At 36.8% G+C, this 25,443-nt stretch overlaps 2 protein-coding genes across 11 annotated transcripts in view; both read left to right on the plus strand.

Annotated features, from left to right (window-relative positions):
* The window catches only part of HYCC2 (hyccin PI4KA lipid kinase complex subunit 2), a 71,239-nt gene extending 61,960 nt beyond the window's left edge, over window positions 1-9,279 (plus strand). For all 8 annotated transcript variants that reach the window (XM_055398513.2, XM_055398508.2, XM_055398505.2 and 5 more), the window contains one exon: window positions 1,438-9,279. In XM_055398513.2, the coding sequence (XP_055254488.1) occupies window positions 1,438-2,039 (602 nt within the window). In that variant the 3' untranslated portion in view covers window positions 2,040-9,279. The remainder of the gene's footprint in view (window positions 1-1,437) is intronic.
* Window positions 9,280-16,262: 6,983 nt separating this feature from the next.
* Window positions 16,263-25,443, plus strand: part of ORC2 (origin recognition complex subunit 2) — a 37,467-nt gene continuing 28,286 nt past the window's right edge. The window contains exons 1-5 of one of the 3 annotated variants that reach the window (XM_055398519.2): window positions 16,263-16,561; window positions 18,322-18,426; window positions 22,391-22,439; window positions 23,370-23,473; window positions 24,105-24,248. In XM_055398519.2, coding sequence (XP_055254494.1) covers window positions 23,410-23,473; window positions 24,105-24,248 — 208 coding nt within the window. In that variant the 5' untranslated portion in view covers window positions 16,263-16,561; window positions 18,322-18,426; window positions 22,391-22,439; window positions 23,370-23,409. The remainder of the gene's footprint in view (window positions 16,562-18,321; window positions 18,427-22,390; window positions 22,440-23,369; window positions 23,474-24,104; window positions 24,249-25,443) is intronic. The other 2 variants (XM_055398520.2, XM_055398518.2) reach the window with 2 other exon arrangements.

The following is a 25,443-nucleotide window of genomic DNA, read 5'->3' on the forward strand; positions in this document are numbered from 1 at the left end:
AACTATCTTTTCCTCGGCATTGTGGAGTTCTTCAGAGTAATTATAAATAAATTGCTTAGATGTCATATAAATATAATTTAAAGTTTTTATTTTGATGTACACTGTATACTGTCTTGAGGAAGGGGTTGAGAGAAGTGGTGTCAGCTGCATTTTCATATGGCTTTGCATGATGAATAAAGATTACTAAACTGCTGGATATAACAAGAAGATGCCTTTTGCTCTAAGGATAGCCTATTTCATTCTTCTTTTGAAGGAAAGAAATAACTAATCCGTATGAGAAAATACTTATATTTTTCCAAGTACTATGTTAAATAAAGATGTGTTTCAGTATTTTGCGTATATTTTACTTAGGTAACTTGTATCTCAAAGTGATTTTTTTTTTTAATTTATGTCCTAACAGTTTACCTTAGCTAAAACATTGATATCTGTATGTAGATTCAGACTGAACTTTCTTACAGTCTGGTAAACATATTTTAAAGGTAGCAAACTTCTGTCAGTTTTTGAAAGAAGCAAATGTTCTGTTTTCTAAGAGAGTGTTGATCATACTTTCAGTAAAGGAATCGGGCTTTCTGGAAACCCAAACTGAATACACGCTTCTTTAAGTATTTTGTGATCCCCAAATCATACATCTCGATATTTAAAATCTAAAATATTACATAAATATATAACATAAAATTATTATATATTATTTATTATATTATAAAATAGTAAAAAATTCTTCCTCAGTATCCTTGTTGGTTCTTACCTTTGTTCTCCGATAATCAAATATTTTCACATTAATTGATCAAGAAAATATGGAAACCAGTGAGTAGGCATGTTCATAAGACAACATATGACTGAAGTTACTAGAAGCAATGTAGAGTTTTTAGTTTAGAGTTAGAAAATGTACTAGTTCCATGTTAAAGATTTTAAAGCCATTTAGAATCAATTAGCTGTTAAATATAAAATTTCATAGTAGTTAAAAGGGGTTTGGGGATGAGTTTTTGACATTATTCTGGGTGACTGAAATTAGAAGGGTCTCATTTCCAAATTCTATTTTATGATAGGTTAAGGAAGATAGGAAATTTTTTGTTTTTTTAGATAGATATGCTCACCTCAAATTGACAAGGTGTATCATAAAGATTTATGATCACTAAGTATTATATTTTACCTACAGTTGTGTGTCTAAATATTGATATTAATAGTATGCTAGACTTGTTTGTGAATAGTTTTATATAAGCTAGCCTAATTTAAAGCTAAATGAACAGAATGAATAATATTAGAATTCTGTATAGATTGAGGCTTCTTCCCCTAAATTATTTAGGGAAAGTGTTTGTAGCAAGGGTCATTGCTGACCTACAGCATATATTACCTAGGAGAAAGGTCAGTTGAGTTATTATTCACAGCTGCTTTTTATTTAATTTAGCTATTGCTGAGTCTGTCTGATTTGTTTTTTAGGTGCTGAGGGTATAAATGGAGGAGAGGAGTCGGTAAACCTGAATGATGCAGATGAAGGATTTTCGTCAGGGGCTTCCCTCAGCAGCCAGCCACTTGGGACCAAACCATCCTCCTCTTCTCAGAGGGGAAGCTTAAGGAAAGTAGCAACTGGGCGTTCAGCCAAGGATAAAGAAACAACTTCTGCCATCAAATCCAATGAGAGCCCTCGAGATTCAGTAGTTCGCAGGCAGTATGTACAGCAACCAACTGATCTTAGTGTAGATTCAATTGAGCTGACACCGATGAAGAAACACCTGAGCCTGCCTGCTGGCCAGGTGGTGCCAAAAACTAATAGCATTAATCTAATCCGGACAGCCAGTGCTTCCTCAAGTAAATCATTTGACTATGTAAATGGCAGTCAAGCAAGTACCAGCATTGGGGTTGGCACTGAGGGTATTACTAATTTAGCAGCTAACAATGCTAATCGATATTCAACGATCAGTCTACAGGAAGACCGGCTAGGTCAAGCTGGAGAAGGTAAAGAGCTCCTCAGCCCAGGAGCTCCCTTAACCAAGCAGTCTCGATCCCCAAGTTTCAATATGCAGCTAATATCCCAGGTGTAGTCTTGATATCCTCTCTCATCTTTCTGCTTATCTTCTAGACTGAACATTTCATTGTGCAAGAAGACACTTCATCCCACATTGTGAAAACATTGGTCATCATAAACAGATCTGATTTAGTTTAGGTATCTTCATACTGTATTTTGTATGGAAACAGCAATAAGGTTTTCTTTTCTCTCTTTCCTATATCTTATCTTCACCTGTTCCTTGTAAACGTGTTTGTGAAGCAGTAGAAAATGTTTGCGTTTTCCATACTTTCGTTTCTCCTTGGGTGATGTGCAATCCATCGTAGGCTGATCGGTCCCATTTCAACACTGTGAGACTGAGGTTATGTTAGAGGAAATGGTGTATATGATCCCTATGAATGATACTTTGGCTTTTGTTTAAAAAAAAAAAAAAACGGGTTTGTTCTCATAATCTGTAGAACTATGAAGATAACTGGATCATATTTTTTCTCTCTTAACCAGGAGTGCCTCAGAGATTCTGCTATGACTTTGGACTTCTCTGAGTCTGTGCAATCATTTTCTTGAGAAGCATGGGGAAAGGTGGTAGACTGCTGCACTTTTTCATTAAAATGAGGGTGGCTCTTTTTTCCCCCATCTCCTTTATCTCGAGGATACCATGTTCAATTACTGAGGCATTTGAATCAAGTTGTGGCCACCTCTTTTGGAGGACAGGGCTCTAAGTTGATTGTGTAATAGATAATGCACTTTCTCAATGACTCTATAGTCATTATTAACATGTCTTCCCTCCTCCCCACAAGGACATAAGGTCATTTCTGTCCTTTGAGTTTGAACAGCTAATAAATCAGAGAATCCAAGGGGCTTGTTCTATTTCCCAGGAATGATTGACACTTCGGTGCTGGGGTTTTATGGGGGGAGGGGGCAGTTTCTGTTTAGCTTGTGTGGGATTGTTTGTGTGAGGGGAAGTTTTGATTTTTTTTTTTTTTTCTTTTCCTTTGTGAGCTGATGATGACTGAAGTAGAACAAGTACGTCTTCAGGTAAAGAGAGGGATTTCTCAACCCACTTTCTATGATGTCAGACTATTGGAGAAACCCTTTCAGCTGCTTTCTAGATGTACCTAAATTCAGTCAGATATTTTGGATTAAGAAACCTGAAGTCCTGATAGGTCATATACTCCAAGGAAATACATCAGGGACAGATAATTGGCTGAAAACACTGACGCTTCAATGTGACACATTTTTATAGAACATTTCTACCAGGGGGTACTGACTTGATTTCTCCTACAAGGACCACACTGCCTTTGTGTTTAATGTAATGCAATTTGTGTACCTTCTAATCATATATCTGCAAAAGTTCTCATTTTTATAAATCTTTGAAATCATGCCAGTAAGCTAGATGTTGAATGTATGTAAGTAGCATTTGGTAACTGTGCTAAGAGGCTACGAAAATGCATTATTGGTTTTTTTAGAAATTTTTTTTTTTAGTTCTGATTTGGTTGGATAAGAGATCATTATGACCTCATCTGGGTCCCAGGCTCTAATGCTTGATTGAAGTAGAAGAAAATATATTGGTTTTTGAAAATCAGTGTATTGTGACTTGAACTGCTATACATTCTTCCACACGATATTCAGAGCGATGAATGCTTTGTACATTTAGACATTCTTATTTTATTATTGTAAAAGAAAAATATACTGAATTTACAGAAAGCAAGTATTCTCCTAATTAACAAAGTTTGAAATATTACCTCTACTGATGAAGATTCCAATAGATTTTGATAAATAAAATAACCAGAAAAATGCTTCTCGTTTTTTCACACCTTAAAATCCAGCCCCTTCCTTTTTATTATAAGAGGTTTTTATTTTTGGGGTTTTTGTAAGGTACTTTCTGTTAAAATCTTTATGAAAACAGTGAGATGATTGTTTGAATTTGGTGGTGTGTAATATTTTTCAGCTCATATGAAAATGGAAAACTAGAACCTGAACTATTATCTATAACATTGCCAAAGTCTGAAGAAAAGCTAAAAGTTGATAAATAGAGATTTATTGATTTGTGTATATATATGTATTGTGTGTATGTGTGTGTGTTTATATATGGTGTGTATATGTATATATCACAAAGACATATTTTAGATATCTTTTAACTAAGGGATGTCAGATAAATGAATTAAAAGCAGCCAAATAAATGAGGTGTAAAGATCTATAACATAATAAGGAAAGCAGAGTTTCTGGTATGAAAAGAAAAGAGCATTATACTTAACAGGAGGTGAGATCTTGGCCATGGCTGGAGATCAGTCACTTTATGGTAAAACTGCCTGGTTGATTTAAGAGGCTGAAGGGTTATTTTTAATTTAGCAAGTTGTACATTTATTGGCACCTAAATCTAGCATGCTGTTAGTTATAGCACCAAAAAAAAACCCAAAAAATAGCAAATTACTGCAAAAACTGTAAAAGACATAATAAACTCTCCCTCTGATTTGTTAGAAATCTTATGTTACACTTGAAAAGTTGGTTTTGAAAAACTTTCAACTTAGAGGATTTCATTTATCTCTCTGTGTATTCACATATATTTTGTACATACACATACCTATTAATGTTTCATGACCCTCTAACATTTGTGTTCCATTCTTTTAAGTGGTATGTGTTCCATTCTTTTAAGTGGTATAATTTGGCCCCAAAGAAGAAGCATTTCATTTAGTTCAAATTTTGCATTCGGTGTCTTAAAACGGATTTCCTGTGTAAGATATAGTTAAAATGGAGTGAGTCACATTTTCTAAGAGATTTTTTAATATTCATTTGCATTATTGCATTTAATGTAAAATAGTTTTCAGATATACAACTGTTACAAATATATGCCAGCAATATTCACACTTTATCCTTTAACAACTTTTTGTTTTTATACTTCCTAACTTCCATTTTGGAGAAGGCAATGGCACCCCACTCCAGTACTTGTGCCTGGAAAATCCCATGGATGGAGGAGCCTGGTGGGCTGCAGTCCATGGGGTCGCTAAGAGTCGGACACGACTGAGCGACTTCACTTTCACTTTTCCCTTTCATGCATCGGAGAAGGAAATGGCAACCCACTCCAGTGTTTTGCCTGGAGAATCTCAGGGACGGGGGAGCCTGGTGGGCTGCCATCTATGGGGTCGCATAGAGTCGGACATGACTAAAGTGACTTAGCAGCAACTTCCATTTTAAAAAGTTCTTTCATTTATGGACAAGCTAGTTAGGGAGAAAATACTTGTTTTCTATAATAAAACAATTTGATGTTATCTATGCCAGGTTCAATTAAGAAATACAAAGAAACTATCTTCAAGTTTTGGGAATTCTTCTCTATGACGTTAATTTGAAATCATGTTACTAGAACATATATATATTTTAGAACAAATCAAGTGTAAAGTGAAAGCTAGCTTAGAAGTAAGATTTTTAAATACGAAAATATTTTGAGAAGCTGCCTGGGAGAGTGATGATTGTAATTTGAAATCCTGATCATTACCACTAGTCTTACCTTCCCAGTGATTCTCCTGTGCCTGTTTATTATAAAGTCGAATTTTTTTGTGCTAAAGAGACCATAGAGGTAATCTGGGAGTCTCCCCAGAACCCACTCCTTCATATCCATCCTCAGGAAACTGAGGCTCAAAAAGGTTGTAATGTGCTCAAAGACTTAGAAGCAGAGCCAGAGTCAAACTCCTGTCTCCCGTCAAATGCGTATTAACACCCACTGCCTCCTTTCACTCGTCATATGGTGAGTGTGGTATGGAACACTCTCCACTTCTGCAGTTTCTTTACAGTTTGGGTCTAGTAGTGGTGAATATAGCACATTAAGAAAAGTATTAAATCCAGAAAAAAATGTAGAGTAATAAACATAGATGGGGAAGGATAGATACATTTTTCTTACTCTAATTTATGCCTTACTGTTTTCTGCCACTTAACAATTGTATGCTGCCATTTTATAGTTTATTATGTTTCTGGGAATTGATTTAAATGCAAAAATAAGCCCAGTGAAAATGACTTTAATCAGTGTTTCTAGCTATCTTAAGTAATTTTTGAATCAGCCAGCTTTCATAGTCACCTAGATGGCAGGTTAACTGTATTGCACAATGTAGTATTATTGCAAAGTAAAGACAAATTTGATTCCATAATTTCTAGTGTAAAGAGATTGAACCCTGTGCTCAGAGCAGATAGATAACAAGCAATTATTTCCTTCTGTTATTGAAAAAGATTTATAGTGTGAAGCTTATGGTTCCATAACAGAATGGTGACCCATGTCATTTAAAGTGTATATATGGTATAAAATGTCTTAAATGCGGTAGTCCCAGCTATATAAGCTCAATATTTCCAACCTACATTCTCAAATTCCACTTGGTAGCTTTACTGAAGTTCTGAGAATAACTCCTTTTAAGTTGTTTTGTTTGCAGTATTTTTGTGAATATTTTAATGAAGTGGGGTGTTTTTCCTACTCGGACAAGTTAGTATGGGTCCATTTTTTAGTACTTTTAATTGTTGACAATCAGTAAGTCTCATTTAATTCTCTGCATGTTCATCTGTAAATAAAAATATTAGTATGTATCTTTAGTGGGTAGTACACTATTTATACAGACATTAGCAAGGAGGATCTCTCCATTTCTGATCTTGGAATTACAAAGTAATTTTTATGGTTTTGTTTTTTAAAATCAGTATTTCAGTTACATACTTGTTTTTTAGTTTAAAAATGTTTAATAAGTCATGACAGTGGTCAGAAAATCTACAAGAATTTTAGAGCAATTTTTTCTATACTATGGCTATGTAAACAGTCTGAACCTGAGACTTTTTATCTTTCAAGTTGAATGATTATTGTCATGTTTCAAACTACTAAGTCGGTTGAGACACTTATTTGTAAAAATACTTTTAATTTTTAAAAAAGTGCTTTTTAGAAACAAGCAGATTGAAAATCAGCTAGAAATAATTGATAGCTTAAATTCTAAATGTTAGAATATTTGCCAGATTATAAAATGGAATGCAGTATAAAGTTAACAGTGCTAAAAAAAAAAAAAAGAAAATTATGAGTCATCAGATTGATACAACTTTCCATTGCCAAGGTGGTTATATTGATACTGTAAGACATAAATTTTAGTATTACCTAAATTGTATACCTAATGGGTATATCATATTGGCACTGAACATATATAGGAAATACTATTTGTAGCATCAACCAATGTGCACTTAAACTATTGGATTTTTGGTGGTGCCAGAAATTTGTGTGGTGATCCCAACCCATTAGAATTAGAGGAGTCATATAATCATCCAACCTTCCCCTGCCCATGTAGGTACATTGCTTCTGAAACTGACCACATAACCACAAAATTTAACTTCAGTCTCTTCAGTATGTTTATAATCTTAGCCATTAATCACATGAGAAATAGAAGAGCAAACAGTTTAGGATAGAAGTTAGCAGATAGCTGGCAATGATGTGAAATAACTGGCAGCATAGTATAGATACATAAGTTCTATGTTTTGTTTCTGAATTTTGTGAAAATGTTTACAAATTCAGTCATATTCAGATGTCTGCTATTATGCTATTCTGTTTAATACAGATTTTTACACACAAAATTAGAATTAGGCATAGCTTAAAGTATAAATGAGTCTTTTTTTTTTCAGAATTGTGTATCTGAAGGTAGGTTTAGTAAAGAAAGTCTTCTATTTTCAAAGAAGTGAACTTAATTGGACAGTCCATCCCCAACTACAGAATTCATATCAATCTGGTTTGCTTTATTTGGGTGTCAAAAGTGTAGTGTTAATGACATCAGAAGAAATTTTTCACATCTTCATAAACTACAAAAGTTACCAAAGAAAATGAATCAACCAAATATAAATTTTGAAGTACCTAACTGTTAAGGAATGAGGCCCCTTTAACATAAAGGATTGATTTCTAGCCCTGGGGGAAATATTCTTCCATGTGGAACTGATATACAGAACCTACAAGATTCCATTTAAGGTTTTCTTATCGTGTTGGTAAAATGTCAACATGTACTTCCAGCAAAAGTACCAGTTAAGGGTTAAGTCTGAATATTATTTCTTATGGCAAATTTTCATATCTCCTTAATTCAAATTAAGGATTTTGCTCATCAGTATTAAATAAAAGGGGGGAGAGAAGAATTCCTATAATCGGTATACTGTATAATATTGTGACTTTCTAAAAAAATTGAGGGTAAATTATAGAAATGTGCATTTTTAAATGAGCAATGTCAGTTATTTCTAGTAAGTATGATATTGGCTAAAACTATGTTTACATAATTTATGTACTCGCTCACTCTGGGTATTTTTTTCCTTCGCAGAAAAACACGATTGAGTTAAGAAAAGTTAAAACACTTATTTTTAAAACAGCTCAGTAAGCACTAAAGAATTGACTTAAACTATTAAATGATGATTTGGGGGGATATGAATTTGTATATTACCTGATGTCCCAAACAGGCTCTATGTATTATTTTTTTTTTATATCAGATAGAAGTTAAAAAGTAATGAATGTGTTGATCTGCTATCTTAGAAAAGATTGGCTTTCTAACAATTATGAACGTCGGTTTTTGTGGTTTTTTTAAGTTTTATCATCCAAACTGAATTGAGACATATGCTAAATATTCTTTGTGTTGTTTTAAAATATTTGTAAGAAGTTCATTAATTGCTTTACAGTGGTGGTTTTTTGATTCTTATTCTAAAACTTATATTGGCTTTACATTCAGTTTAACTGGTTAAGTGAAACAGTTTTTATGGTGCAAAGATAATGTTCCCACTTTGTCATCATAATTTGACTCTACTGACCTACAATTTCTGAAGAGTTTTTTACTACTGTAACATCATGTATCTGATCTCTGTCACAATAGACAAGTATACAGGAAATATCCAACTTTCACATGTTTGTTTCATAAAAGGATACAGGTTGAATAGGTCAGCTCTTATGTTTTGTTTCTTAACCAGCATCAACCTATAACTTGGTATAAACTTGCCAAGTATTCAGAGAATAGTACTGGTTAAAATTTAAATATGATAGTCAGGAAGAAAATATGATCTCTATTGACTGATGTCCTTTCAAACTAGGACTAGCGAAAACATTTTTTTCAGAGCTGAAGAAGAAACGCACATTTAAGATCATATTTATTGGTGCATGTAAGCCATTATCTTAACTGTCTTACTGAACTGGTTAATGCTGTTGATTGTTGAAATGTGAAATGTCGTCACTGTTGACCTTGTAAATATCTGCCAGAGATAAAAAAATATTTTAAGTTATAAATAAAGATGTATAAAATTCATTATCAGTCTGCAATGCAGAAACATATCTAAGATGTTAAATATTGTGTTTCTTGAGAGATGTGTAATTTTTCCCTAGATGTATCTAGTTACATTAAGGATGTAAATTTTCTTTTGTACAGTATAAAATACAGCTTTATTTGGCTTTTGACTGGATTTTCCTGAGTTAATTTATATCATACCTAAGTTTCATAGTTTAAAATGGTCCTTCATTGCATTTTTTCAAAGCATGCAATTTTATTCATGTATGTCTGAAGTTTTTAATTTATATGATACCCTATTAAGGAAATTTATAAAATTAAGGCAATATATAAAATTACACATAGCACCCAAAATAAAAAACATGTAGGCAGGAGTGAAATTAATACATAAAATGTGTGCCATACATTTATGTTACTGTTGAAGTACAGATTTGTCTCTGAACTTTAAAGCAGCCAAAGAAAGAGATTAACAATGTGATTTTGAGATATCCTTAAGATAAATCAGTTTCTCAGGTGAAGCACAACTGTTTCTAGTACTGAGACATTAGAACTAATTTTCTTTCCTGGGTCCTGACAAGAGGAGCCATCATTATTACAGTGCCATTTACACTCTTCAGTAATGTATGAAAGTGCTTTTCTCATACTCTTACCAGAAGTTCGTTCTCTAGCATTAAACTTCTTGATCGATCCTACATTGTCTTTCTAAAAATACTTTAACCTCCTCTTAGAACATGTATTTAACAAAGGCCTGAGCCCCAGGCTGCCTTTTCTTTTCCTTTCCTTTTGCATGCACTTTCTAGAAAGATCTCTTTTGTACCTTTTTTCCTCATGCCTGGTATTCCTTCCTTATGAGCCAAAGCTTTCTCTTCCCTTTTATGTCTTGTTATGCCTTAATGCAAAATTACTGGTATAGATTAGCAGTTCCAGAAGAGTGGTTTAAGGCAACTCACCAGACCTTTTTATTTCCCTCAACTCTAGTTCTCCATTAGTTAGAATGAGTTTTACCAGTTGACAGTTTCAGTATTCTTTTCATTAAAAATGTATTACTTGGTGATCCATTGGTTAAGATTCTGCACTTCCACTGCAGATTCAATCCCTGGTTGGGAAAATAAGATCCTCTATACCACGCAGCAGGGCCTGAAAAAAAAATTATTAAAAATTTTTAAATTTTAAGTATCAAAATATTACTTGTTCATTTTGAAAACCTTAGAAAATACAGAGAAAGTGCAAAGGAGAAAGTCACTTTAAGGTACTGTAATAAAATAGTGAATATTAATAAGGTAGTGGAGGCAGTATCCTTCCACACAAATACAAGTCTGGTCCAGGACACAATATTTTATGGTCCAAGGATGAATTAAAAACGACGCTTTGTTCAGTGGTAGGATATGCCAAGCACTATTATAAACACCTTAAAGAAAATACCGCTATTCAGTTCTCAGTTAATACAAGTGTCTGATAGGTACTGTTTGTTGTGGTGGTGTAGTCGCTCAGTTGTGTCCAACTCTTTGCAACCCCATGGACTGTAGTCCACTAGGCTCCTTTGTCCATGGGATTTCCCAGGCAAGAATACTGGAGTGTATTGCCATTTCCTTCTCCAAGGTATCTTCCCAACCTGGAGATCAAACCTGTGTCTCATGCACTAGCGGGCGGATTCTTAACCACTGAGCCACCTGAGAAGCCCCAATAGGTACTATTACTCTTCCTTTATAAGAAAAGGAAATTTCATCTGAAGTATCAACAACCTCAGATATGCAGATGATACCACTTTCATGGCAGAAAGTGAAGAGGAACTAAGGAGCCTCTTGAAGGTGAAAGAGGAGAGTGAAAAAGCTGGCTTAAAACGGCTGATTCATGTCAATGTATGGCAAAAACCAAGTAATTAGCCTCCAATTAATTAAAAAAACATTCAAAAAACAAAGATCATGGCAACTGGTCCCATCACTTCATGGCAAGTTGATCGGGAAAAAGTGGAAACAGTGTCAGATTTCATTTTCTTGGGCTCCAAAATCACTGTGGATGGTGACTGCAGCCACGAAATTAAAAGATTTGCTCCTTGGAAGAAAAGCTATGACAAACCAAGACAGCATATTGAAAAGCAAAAGCCAAAAAAAAAAAAAAAAAAAAACCAACAACAACAGATATCACTTTGCTAACAAAAGTCTGTATAGTCAAAACTATGGTTTGTCAAATAATCATGTATGGATGTGAAAGTTGGACATAAAGAAGATCGAAGAGTTGACGCTTTCAAACTGTGGTGCTAGAGAAGACTTGAGAGTCCCTTGGACAGCAAGGAGATAATAGTTAATCCTAAAGAAAATTCACCCTGAATATTCACTGGAAAGACTGATGCTGAAGCTGAAGATCCAATACTTTGGCTACCTGATGTGAAGAGCTGATCCATTGGAAAAGACCCTAATGCTGGGAAAGATTGACTTGCTGCAGTTCATGGGATAGCAGAGTCTGACACAACTTAGCAACTAAACAACAAGGTCACAGAGCTAGTAAGTGATAGAACAGAGACACTCAAGACATTCAGGCTTACAGACTTGTGCACTTAACTATCAAGATACTGCTTCATATAATGTTGATTGTTCTCAGCTATTGTTCTCACTTGCCTGAGGCCAAGGCCCCTGTGGAAGCTGGGAAGGAAGGGGAGTTTGGATCTCAGAAGAGCTAGTACTAAAAGGCAAATAAACCCTTGAAAAAGTCAAGTCCTCATATCCTAGATATCCATAGTTATAAATTAACTTTTGCCTACATACGTTGGGTTGGCCGAAAAGTCTGTTTGGGTATTTCCATGTAACAGAAAAACCCGAACAAACTCCTTGGTCAATCCAATATAATGTTTCTAGTTGACTACTGTCCTTAATTATATCCCATTCTTATTTCTCCAGAGTGAATGTGTGACTGGAGAAACGAGAAAATAGTCTTTCTATGGTTCATATGAGGAACCTCAGTTGAGAAAAGCTGGTTTAGACCATTAATAAAGAAGAGGAGACTCCCAAAATACAAAACTTAAAAATTTTTAATTCCTTCCTTCCAACCACCCTGGGAAAAAGCAACTTAGGAAGTTGGACTTAATTGCAATTATTTGTAATTTAATGTTATTTTTAACTGCATGGGAGAGGGTAGAAATAAAGTCATTCATGTTTAGGGCTTCTAAAGATCTAAATGTGGCCCTGAGTCATAAATAGGTTGGATGTAATCTGTGATAATAGCCCTAGTTTTGTTCCAAATGTTACATCAGAAAGGGGTGGTACTGACTTCTAAAACATGAAGGGCCAATTAGTTTTAGCACTTTATCTTAGGGAACAATGTTTAATACACATTAGGAATGAAAACATTTTTTATGGTTAGGTTATGTTAACCAGTACAGACTTAATGTGAAATACCTATAGCTAAAAAACAGTTAGATTCAAAGAGATTAATGACAGTATTTATTATCAAGTGCTATAAATAATGATTTTACACTGTGAAATTCTTTCTGAAGGTTATATTCTATAACTAGTTTCTCAGAATGTGAATTACTATGTACACATTTTAGAGTGCTTACTCTGCCAAATCTTTCACTGCTATAATTTGTGTGTGGTTTATGAAGACCTCATTATCCCAGGTTCAAGAGAATACTAGAGATAAAATAGCTTCTGGTTACTGTATTCTCTGAATTCCAAGATAGACATAATCACTTTTGTTTCCTGAGCATTACTGATATTTTTGAAAATCTCTGGGTAGAAATTATTTGCTGAGTCATCTGCCATTGACATTCTAGACCTATTGTACCCTTATCAAGTGTGTGTTTAATGCATAGCATCTAGGTCATTTTATATCATATTTTGATCTTCTAAAACATAGTTTGGCTAAAAACCTTTGTTTGAATATGAAAATAATTAAAACTTGAAAAAGTAATTTCACATTTTTAAAATTCACTCACTATCTTACTGAGGAAGAAATTTATAGACATTCTGATTTGCTGTGCTGACAAATGAGATCATTGGTGAAGAAAAATGTGCAGCTGACATCTTGATGCTGCAATCTCCTGTCTAACATTAATTAAAACTTTATTTTTTCTCTAGAATTTAAATTTGATGACCGACATTCCTTTTTATATTCCTTATTTTACAGATATAAATCTTTGTCTCTGAGGTATTCTTAATTACAGTTTGGAATAAATCTTCTGATTCCCAGATAGTCTTTTTGCTCCTGGCCTATTTGTCTCTTTCAGAGTGGAGGCTTTATTCAAAAGTTGGTGAAGCCAGAATTGACTGGAAACTCTGCCTGCAGGGGCAGGGATTATCAGCTGGTGGGTTTTAAGGTGGATCAGTAGATGAACTGGCTTTTTCAATTGGGGCCTCCTCTTCTGATTAGTCTTCTGAAAAAGAAATGTTTAAACAAATGACAGTTGCCAGTGTTCTGGGAGCCGAGCAAGGAGATTCCTAGTGTCCCACATAATCTGTCCAGTTACACCGGCCAAATTCAGTATGACTTCTCATTTCTACTCTGCTGAGTCCAGATCCTCTTGTTCACCTTGTAAACTCCTGCTATTATGCTAAGTATGACAAGAGATCTAGGATCTAATTGGTCCTTGTTTCAGACTTTGACCAGTCCTCCAGCTCTCAGTTCCAGTCTGCTTTTCTGACTTTAGAGGTTCCTATAGACTAATTCCTGAGACTAACTGGAGTTCTGTGACAGGAATAGACGCTGTCATCATCCTTTCCTGGCCTGCATTTCAGCTTATTCTGCTTTGCCTGATCACTATACATCTTCCAAAATTTTATTAAATTAACTTATTTTCCTGTTTCTTTGTATGTATGTTTATATTTAAAATTTTCTTTTGACTCTGTTATTTTAGTGGCATTTCAAGACAGTATTCAATTCACCATGTTTAATCAAATTCTGAAAAGTCAAAGTGTTACTTGCTCAGTCGTATCCGACTTTTTGCGACCCAATGGATTATAGCCCACCAAGCTGCTCTATCCATGGAATTCTCCAGAGAAGATTACTGGAGTGGGTTACCATTTCCTTCTCCAGGGGATCTTCTCAAACCAGGGGTCAAACTTGGGTCTCCTGCATTGCAGGCAGATTCTGTAGGCAAATTCTAAAGACTTAAATTCAGAGACTTTTAAAACCTGGCCATAAATTTCAAACTATAACCCAGTTAGCTGCTGGCATCTCTACCCACTTAAGATGTATTCAAAATTGGCTTGGTCCTCTCTTCCTCTTGGAAAAGTCTAATGTTCTACCCAAACTGTGTGTGGAATACGTGGGGAAATTTCCATTTTATAATCACCTATCTTCAACTTCCTGCCACTCCTGAATTCTAGATCTCCATTCTGAATGGTATGACCCTTTGTTTTTATCTATCCCAGTACCAATCTAGAAGGGAAACTCAGCTTCTTCTGTCTCTTTGCCACATATGCATGCAAGTGTGTTCAGTCATGTCCGACTCTGTGATGCATGGACTGTAGCCCACCAGGCTCTTCTGTCCATGAGATTTTCCCAAACAAGAATACTGGAGTGGGATGCCATTTCCTTCTCCAGATCTTCCTGACCCAGGGATTGAATCCAAGTCTCTTGCATCTCCTGCATTTGCAGGCTGATTCTTTACCAACCGTGCCACCTGAGAAGTCCAATTTCCCACACATATACCATAAAAACAATTAAAACCAACCACTCACACCAAGTCTGCAGAAGACTAGTGAAGATTTGAGAGGGAGATGGAAGAAAGTTTCCATCATTAGTTGAGTATTATTATCAGATCTTCACATTTTTAAGAACTCTTCAAGCACTTCAGTGTTAACTGTTGACTATGTTCCTTCTTCCTACTCAACCCCCAAATTTTTTGATTCCAATGTAGAAAAAATTAATTTCTCTTTTGTTTTCTTAAATTCTGCTAACCAAAATGGAATACTAAGGTAGGTATCCAGGCTATGACTATTTCTCTTTCCCAATCAGATTTCCTAAACAGTTTCCAAAATGATGCAACTCTGTCTCTTCCTTCCCTCTGCTCCATTCTTTACCCCCTTTATCCAGAATGATCTTTCAATACAAATGTGACTAGTGCCTTAAGGGCCAAACTAGCCCTTCATAAAAGCAGATTCACCTTTGGGGCTTGCCTCTTGACCCTTTATACACCCACTCTGTTGATTTGGGCCTTCCACTTGGAAAGCTTTACCCCTCCTTTTGTCTGGCTTAAATCTATTCAATCCTCAGGTTTCAGTTTAAATATCTCTTGCTCCAAAGAAATTTTTTTTCTGAATCCTGTCCTTTAATTAGATAATTCTGCCAGTGGTTCGATAAACACTGGGCTTTCCAAAATAGTAGCATTTTTTCCCATATATTCAGTATCTTCTATAAGGGCACAGAGAGCAGGCTCCGCTAGCTCAATAGTGTAACGTTATTATCTGGTATGCAGGTTTTGTTTTGAATGAATGAATGAATCCAAATGAAATCATAGCGGGTAATACTGTTATTCCAGCAGGTTCACTCCTTTTCTTCTTCATTACCTTTTTCCTCATTCGTTCTCTCTGCGTCCATTCCTTCCGTTTTCCTCCTCTCTCCATCCTATCAGCAGTCTGATTCCGATCTCCACATTCAGTGCCCCAGCCCTAATTCTCTTCATACCAGAGAGCACTGCTCCCTGCCTCCCTACCCCAAATCCCTGAGATGCACGGGGTCCTACCTTTCACGCCAAATGAGGTTAAGTTTTAAAAATAAACCCAAATTAATTCCGTTATCTTTTCCCTCAAAAGAAAGTATCCAGAGAAGCCAATGACACTTTGAAGACTGCGTTTGCACAGAGCCCACTCAATTTCCTCAAATTTAAGCAAAGCTTCCTACTCCCTTCCCCGGAAACGGAAAGAGCAAAAGCAAAGCCCAGAACCCAGAGCTTGGGGATTCGTTTCTCTCAGTTTTTTTGTGGGCGGGGCCATCAGACCGGCGTTGACTGGTGAGCAGAACCGCCGCTCTCAGCCGACTCCACGTGCTATTGGCTACACGGGGCTCCGCCTCCTGAGCAGGGCGGGAGATTTGGTGTGCCGCAGGGAAGCTTCCCATCCCCCGCTGTGGCTCCCGGAGCTTTCCTGGTCGACCCTGCGAGCAGGGTCGCGGTTCTGCTCCTGCACTGCATAGAAGAATTTGGCATTCTTGCTAGGGCCGAAGCCTTCTTCCCAGCGGCGACCACTCAGGCGGGTAGCGTCCGGCTGGCACGAGGCGGCCGCAGCCGCTCCTGGTGGAGACCTGGCGGTGCGTGGTGGGGCGGCGGGACAGCCTGCCTCCCTCTCCTGCTTTGCTCGGGGCTTCTGAGGTGAGTCGAGGTGCACCCAGTCCCCAGCCTTCGCCTGAGCACCCTGGCGGGGTGGCTGCGCCTCCCTCTCTGCGCTCCCCAGGCTGCCTCCAGCCTCGCTGGCCTGAGAACCCTCGGCTGCGCGAGGCCCAGAGCGAAATCAGTAAATGCTTGTTGGGGTGAGAGGCTCCCTCTTTAAAGACCATTCCTCTGTCCAGCAGTGATACGTCTAGTGTTCAATGTCTGTTACCAGAATATCCTTTTCCCGGCAGGAGGAGCCTTCTGCTTGCAGAGAGAACTGTAAAAATCCGTGAAGAAAGTAGTAAGGTGGCCTGGGACAGGAGCAGGTACAGTGAGGGCTGAAGAGGAAGGAATCTTGTCCCAGAAGTACGGCTGGAGCGGGAACGCTTTGATGTCATCCCACCCTGGAAGCACCAAATGAATCCTCCTAACTGAACACAGTCACCCTGGGGCAGGGGTTGTAAAGCGGTTGCCAAACCAGGCTCCTTTGGTAGAGCTTTTTAAGTTAAAACGATGCTATGATGCATTCGTTGCTTTTCGCTTTACGTCTGAAATCCACTACACCTTCCTCTAGCTAAATTGCAATCTGAAGAAAAATAGCATGGTCCTACACCTTTGTGTGATGGCACTGCACATTAAATGGACATCATTCAACTCTTAATTGAGAACTGTTTCTCTTTAATGTGCTAACGAAAATTAATCAGTAGTCGATCTAAGAAAGAACTGGAAAATTTTATTTAAGCCAAACAGGGTTATAATTCCCAGAACTGTTCTGTTAGAGGTCAAAATATGTGTGTTTGTTTTTAGTTATATGTTTTTGAGACTGTGGGCTGTACATTCAATTAAATGACATATTATTCACAATTTACACTATCCAAATCTACACGTAGGAAGCATCTAAGTGGGTCATGGGTCATGCGTCATTGTGGCCCCTTACAAGACTAAGGAGGGAGGTTATCTTCTAAAGAAGTCTGGTTAATGCAGATGCACAACACACACTAAAATGGAGGGAGGAGGCCCAAATAGGTAAAGAAAAATTTTATATTTAAATTATGTTTAAATCATCTTCCATAAAATATGAACTTTCATCAGATGTTATTTGGGATATGGAGTTGTATAAGAGATCTGCACGGTTAAGTTGAAATTTAAAAATACCTGTAATAAGGAACTTAGCATTTTCATAGGCCAAGCACATGAGCCCATTTAATCATCAACTTTGTCCTTCGTTACACAGTTGTGTGGAGTTAAGATCAGAACCCAGGTTTATCTGATATTAAAATTGGTGAATAACACTAAATTAAACCACTATTTTTTAAAGGATTATGTTTTTTAAAAAATTTAGCAAACGCTTTATCTACTCTCAATGGAGAGTGTAAGCTGTTAATGCTCTTTTGGTGTTAACTCTTTGAAAAAAAATCCACTTAAAGTAAGCATCAGAACAGGGTCTTGACGAGTAAGTGGTCACCAGATATTTTCATGTTATTCGGTTGTACTGGGGTTTTTTGTTTTCAAAAATTGTGGAGAAGAAGGAATGAAAGGTTTATTTCAAGGTTTCTGTAGATATTTCAGTTTTGTGATTCTGTCCTATATAATAAGATGTCTTAAATGCATTTGGCTACAGACAAGACTGAGTTAGGCTGCCTCTGCCCAGACAATTCTTACATAAAATACCATAGGGAAACTGCCTGGGATAGTGTTCAGTTATCTACAATATTTGTTTTTAAATTTTTGTTGAAAATCTTTTTTTTTCCCCTCTGAAGGAACTGCTGCTGCTCACTTCAGTCGTGTCCGACTCTGTGCGACCCCATAGACGGCAGCCCACCAGGCTCCCCTGTCCCTGGGATTCTCCAGGCAAGAACACTGGAGTGCGTTTCCATTTCCTTCTCCAAGGCAAACTTTTGCTAATAAGATTTATGTAACTGACCTTTAATCCTTTTGATTGTGAGGAAGCTCAGAGCTAAAAATTCTTTGTATGATTTTAATTTTTCACTTTCTTTTTCTTTTATTTTCCCTGATCCAGATTCCCTATTAGTATTTATAGTTTATCATTTGTTTTATTGCACTGTTTATTGTCATTGCTTCACATCCTCTGTACAACAGAGCCAACTCATTGGAAAAGACTCTGGTGCTGGGAAAGAGTGAGAGCAAGAGGAGGAGGGGCAACAGAGGAATAGGTGGTTAAGTGGCATCACTGACTCAATGGACATGAGTTTGAGCAAACTCAGGGAGATAGTGAAGGACAGGGAAGCCTGGCTTGCTGCAGTTCATGGGGTCGCAAAGAGTTGGACGTGACTTAGCGACTAAACAACAAAATGCTGCTCTTAAAAGCATGCTTGATAGAACTACTGATGTTTAACCTAGTGAATTGGAAACCTAGAGGAACTGTAGAAGTCCTTGGATATTTGAACCACTGTGTGGAAAAATGACTACACATGTTATGAATAGTTTCCAGAGGTCAAGACAAGCATTTAGGATAACAGGTTTGTATTTAATGGCAGGAGAAGTGTGTCATTTAATAAAAGGATCTGGGCCTTAGTCAAACTTGGGTTTTGGCCCTAATACACTTTCTAATTGTGTGAATTTTAGTGAGTAATTTAATATTTAACCTCAGTTAACTCATCTGTAAATTGGGGGAGTTATATATATTTTTAACTACCTCAGGGAGTCTAAGGATTTACTGATCTGGTGTGCATAAAAGTGCCTCATACAGTGCCTGACCAACAGCCCCTCAGAAAGCTATTTTGCACAGATAAAAAGAAAATATTTCTTAATTTTATATAAATGTCACATAGATGCATTAAACTTTTTCTCTAATACATCCAGTTCCCCATATTAAGAAGCAGTATCATGACTAGAAAGTTGGCAAAGAACAAAAGAATATGTTCTACTGGCAATGGCCATATAAATTATAGGTGAAATATTATTGTTGCCAAACTCTGTATTGTTGTTGTTCAGTTGCCCAGTCATATTCAACTCTTTGTGACTCCATGGACTGCAGCTCGCCAGGCCTCCCTGTTTCTCACCATCTTCTGAAGTTCGCCCAAGTTCATGTCCATTGCCTCAGTGAGGCCATCCAGCCATCTCATCCTCTGATGCCCTTTTCTCCTTCTGCCCTCAATCTTTCCCAGCATCAGGGACTTTTCCAATGAGTCGGCTGTTCGCATCAGGTGACCAAACTAGAGCTTCAGCATCGGTCCTTCCATTGAGTATTTAAGATTGACTGGTTTGATCTCCTTGTTGTCTGAGGAACTCTCAGAAGTCTTCTCCAGCACCACAGTTCCAAGGCATCAATTCTTTGGCACTCTGCCTTCTTTACAGTCCAGCTCTCACAACCATAGGTGACTACTGGGAAGACCATAGCCTTGACTATGCAGACCTTTGTCAGCAGAGTAATGTCTCTGCTTTTCAACGTAATGTGTAGGTTTGTCATAGCTTTCCTGCCAAGAAGCAATTGTCTTCTGATTTCATGGCTGCAGTCACCATCTGCAATAATTTTAGTGCCCAGGAAGAGGAAATCTGTCACTATTTCCATCTTTTCCCCTTCTATTTGCCATGAAGTAATGGGATTGGATGCCATGATCTTAGTTTTTTCAATATTTAGTTTTAAGCCAGCTCTTTCACTCTCCTTCACTCTCATCAGAAGCTCTTTAGTTCTTCTTTGCTTGCTGCCATTAGAGTGGTATCATCCGCATATCTGAAGTTGTTGATGTTTCTCCTGCCTATCTTAATTCCAGCTTGTAACTCATTCAGCCCAGCATGTGCTCAGCATATAGGTTATATAAACAGGGTGACAGCAGACAGCCCTGTCATATTTCTTTCTCAATCCTGAACCAATCAGTTGTTCCATACTGTTCTAACTGTTGCTTGACCCGCTACAGGTTTCTCAGGAGAAAAGTAAGATGGTGTGGTATTCCCGTCTCTTCAAGAGCTTTCCACAGTTTGTTGTGATCCACACAGTCAAAGGCTTTAGCATAGTCAATGAAACAGAGGTAGATGTTTTTCTGGAATTCTCTTGCTTTCTCTATGGTCCATTGACAGTTTGAGCTCTGGTTCCTCTGCCTTTTCTAAAGCCAGCTTGGACATCTGGAAGTTCTTGGTTCACGTAATGCTGAAGCCTAGCATGCACGATTTTAAGCATGACCTTACTAGCATGGGGGCTTCCCAGGTGGTGCTTGTGGTAAAGTATCCACCTGCTAATGCAGCAGATGCAAGAGACCAGGGTTTGATCCCTCGGTCAAGAAGATCCCCTAGAGAAGGAAATGGCAACCCACTCCAGTATTCTTGCCTGGAAAAATCTCATGGACAGAGGAACCTGGTGGGCTACAGTCCATGGAGTTGCAGAGTCATATATGACTAAGCACTTGTTATTTTTTTTACCAGCTTGGGAGATGAGTGCAATTGTCCAATGATTTGAACATTCTTTCGTACTACCCTTCTTGGGAATTGGGATGAGGATTGACCTTTTCCAGACCTGTGGCCACTGCTGGGTCTTACAGATTTGCTGACATATTGAGTACAACACTTTGATAGCATCATTCTTTAGGGTTTTGAATAGCTTTACTGGAATTCCATCGCATCCATTAGCTTTACTGACGGCAGTGCTTCTTAAGGCCCACTTGACTTCACACTCCAGAATGTCTGGCTCTGGGTGGCTGATCACATCATCGTAGTTATCTAGATCATTAAGATGTTTTTTGTACAGTTCTTCTATGTATTCTTTCTGTCTCTTCTTGATCTCTTGTTTACTAGGTCTCTACCGTTACTATGGTCATATAAATTATAGGTGAAATATTGTTGTCAAAATCTTAGCTCTCTGTGCACCAGTGTCAAATAGAAATATGGAGACAGAATTTTGAACGAAAGAGTATAGCTTTATTTCTTTGCCAGGCAAAGAGGGAACACCTCAACAACTGTACCCCCTTCTCTGGGGAATAGGGAGAGGTCTTCAGGGCTCATGGTCAGGGGTATGTGATAAGGATTAAGGCAGTCTTGCATTCTTCTTTCTTCTGCAAAGTTTCAAATGGCCTCAACACTGGATCTGGTCCTCTCCAAGCTTATCAGCTTATGACCTTTCTGAAATGAAGAATGCTACAAGGGAGTGTTACAAGGGTGTTGGCAGGGGGAGGGGGAGGCCAGGTGCAAGATATAATTCACATAGAGAGTAACTAAGGAATTAACTTTATGAAGGACAAGGCTTGTTATGGGCACTATAGATTAGAAACAGCTGAAGTAAAACCAGGATTGCTTAACTCTCACGGACCTATTCTTGGGGTTTTTATAGCCGTTTACTTCATTTCCCTTGTTTGTTAGCATTTAAAAAATCACATTTTCCGTTTCTGTTGTAACAAATTCCCCACTGCTGGCTTATTTGCTCCATTTCGATGGAGAAAGAGAATCCAGTATCGTTCTTGTTTGGCTTAGGACAAAACTTTAGTTTTACTTCACTTGACAAATACCAACTGTCCAGCCTGGGGGCCCACCTTATTATCTTTGTACACAAAGTATGATCCTAATAGAATTGTTATGAGGATGAAATGAGAATACATATAGAACATTCAAAATTTTGTCTAGCACATAGTAAGTACTCAAAATTTTGGCCTCCCTCCACCACCTGCCCGTGCAATTTAGATCTTCTCAGTCGCCGAGGCTTCCTGGCCAAAATGGTAATGGTCATTTTGCCCTTTACTGTGCCGTCATAAGTAAGTCATAAGTAACTTTGGCTTTATAAGATCTGTCTTTATTCATCTTGTTTGTAAAATCTCATGAACTTCTTTGGTTCCTCTCATTTTCCTGTTTGCTGGTCTGACTGAGGTCTTTTTCCCAAAACAGGTGACTCTACTTGAATTGTCCAGCTGAAGAATATGTAGTACCTTTAAAGGTAAATGAAAACTGAGACAAAATCATTTAAGTGTGCTAGTTACAAAAGAAAACTTGGCAATATTTATTAGTAAGTTATCTGCACGCAAAGAACTGGCTCATGGGGGACACAGCAATATGATCCTCTTGTCAGGGAAAAGCTGATAGGATTTATCAGAGACAAGAGAGAAAAAAGTCTTTTTGAGTAAACTGCTGATTAACTGACAGCTAGGTGGAGTTATTAATTTGTTTCAGGCAATAAGTAGCATTGTAAGTTCCGAAACTAAATTTTGTCAACGAAGTAAGAGTTGATCAAACTTTTGCCTGCCAAACTCTGAAATTTATTCAGTGAAGAACTGACTATAAAGTATTGGAAGGATTCATGTTTACTATTTAGTTACCGAGATACCTAGAAAGCCATATTCATAATTACAAAGTTGTTTGGGGAGCATGCAATTTAATAGTAAAGGGAGGTCCTTGAGGATTATTTGATCCAGGTTTGGACACAGTGATGTACACAGGCTTCCCCCAATAGACTGTATCTTTCTAGTGAACAGATATTAAAATCCACCAAACTGTCATTCCTTGTTTGGCTGCTCCTTTTCTAAACTCATGTATTATTAATCTCCCCCTTCTAATTAATGTTGTTATCCTATAAATTGGTTAGAGTTTTTTTACCCACAGAATTGTTTTCCTGTCATTATATTTCAGTTGCCTTGATTGGGCTTGGCTTTTTCCTAATCTTAGGCACTTTGTCATCTCTTCTGTTTTCAGATAAAGAATTGAGTTACTTATTATCAAAAACATAATATTGATACAATAATGACTAATGTGTCCTTCATACTTAAAGACTTTTAAAAATATTATGCAAATATATGGATTCATTATGTGAATGTTTGACTGTTAATATGAATTTTTCATCACTTTTGAGTACTTTATTGCTTTTGTTTAGGTTAGCAGTGACGAGCACACTGGAATTAAAGGAAGACAAGATGCTGAAAGTTCAATTTGTGGGAGATGATGATGTTCTTAATCACATTCTTGATAGAGAAGGAGGTACTAAATGATTATACAATCAAAGGGGTGTTTATTTAATGGTTGTGTATTATTTCACTTTTAAAAGTCTAATCATCTATTTTGAAAATATAGCACAAAGTATTTGATCTAGTAAGACTGCAAATAAATACTACCTTAATTTTTAGTTTATTCCATTAAAAATGTATTAAAAATAGGGGGACTCCCCTGATGGTCCAGTGGTTGAGATTCTACCATGCAATGCAGGGGGCCCAGGTTCAGTCCCTGGTTGGGGAACTAAGATGCCAAAAAAACAAATTTAAAAAATTAAAACAAACATTGAAAAAAAATTAAAACAAATTAAAAATAATAAAACCTCACCTCATATGAAATGTTCAGCAGTGGTGGTAAGTGATAAGATAACCATCCACTGTAATGAAAATGTATAGTTATTTTGAGCCCCCAAAATATATAATTTCAAGGTTTTTTTTTTTTTAACTTATACAGACTTACACAAACTGTGATTTCTCTTGAATCAAAGAGAAAACACTAAATTTTTTTTCAGCTTTTAAATAATGACAGTGAAATAGTGTGGTTTATTTATTTAAATATAGTGTTTACATTTAAAAGGATTTATACCTGTCATGTTCTAATTCTTTGGATGTTTATATAGGACCTAAAATAAAAAAGGAGCGAGCCCAGCTTTTGGTCAACACACAAAAAATAATAAAGAAGCCAGAAAATGAGTTGCAGGAAGATGACCAGGAAGTTTTAAAAGATCAGAACTATGTTGAAGTTTTAGGACAAGATGTTCAAGGTATTTTCAGGGTAGGGGTGGTGGAGTTGGGAATGTACCCTCAAATTTCTGCAGGTAGCTGAAATTGCTTTGCAAGTTACGTAAAAGTAGTCCTGTTGGTTAGGTAGCATTTTGGTACAATTTTTTCCCAATTTTTTAAATTATAAAATACACATGTTAATAACAACGTTTACCATCTTTACCAATTTAAGTGTATAATTTAGTCAAATATATTCATAATATTGTGCTACCGTCACCATTGTCTACCTCCAAAACACTTTTTATCTGGTATGCTATATTATTTCTCATCAGAAAAGCATTCCTTCAGATTCTTTCTCTGCAGTTGGAAAGATTGAAGCACTGAGTTTCTGCTGTAGACTTTTTAATAAACAACTAGTCTTGTTCTTACTTTAAGAAAGATAGTCTACTGACCTAGCACTCTAAATATATTTTTTAAAAGATATTTGTACTTTTAACTAATTTGAAATAATTGCATAAAACAATTATTCCAAAAAGTAATGTGTTCCAACTAGGCGTGCTGATGTTATGTTTTTTTATACCTAAGCCAGATTCCTGCCAGATTATGCTTAAAAATGTTAGGCTTGAATTATAATTTACTTAAAAATGTTTACTTAAAATTTAAGTAAGTTATACTTTACTTTAAAATGTTAGGCTTGAATTATAATTTACTTAACTTAGGACTCAAAGAGCACAGGTTTATACTACAGTGCAAGGAGCATAGACATACTTAAGTTGACTTAAAAAAAAAATTAAGATCAAGGAACAAAATCAGTACTGTTGGGCACTAGGGGCATTGGATCTAGGAGCAAGGTTTTTGCTATCTCAGATCTTCTGGTCTCCCTCATGTCATATCTGTGCGTCAGTTCTGTTCTGTCTATGCCACCTGCCTCCCTAATGTACATGTCTTTTCCTGTCTCATACTTGACTTATAAGTGGTCATTGTGAATATTCCTGACCTTCTGTCACTTCTTGAGTGATACTGTTTTTGGATTTTTTCCCAGTGTTAAATGACATGATGCCAAAAATGACCACTACCCCTCAGTAGGCTTAGCAGGCAGGGTAGATTGTCATAAAAGTGTCCCTAACTAGACAGTTGACACTTTGAGCAGTTGTTACTTTTAAAGGAAAAATTAAAGAATGAAATTAAGTCAGGGTCTTTGTTGAGAGAAAGAGAACTTCTATCATATGACTGTTT

Source organism: Moschus berezovskii, chromosome 2 (genome assembly GCF_049115385.1).
Source record: "Moschus berezovskii isolate FMDL1 chromosome 2, NW_MosBer_1.0, whole genome shotgun sequence".
NCBI lineage: Eukaryota > Metazoa > Chordata > Mammalia > Artiodactyla > Moschidae > Moschus > Moschus berezovskii.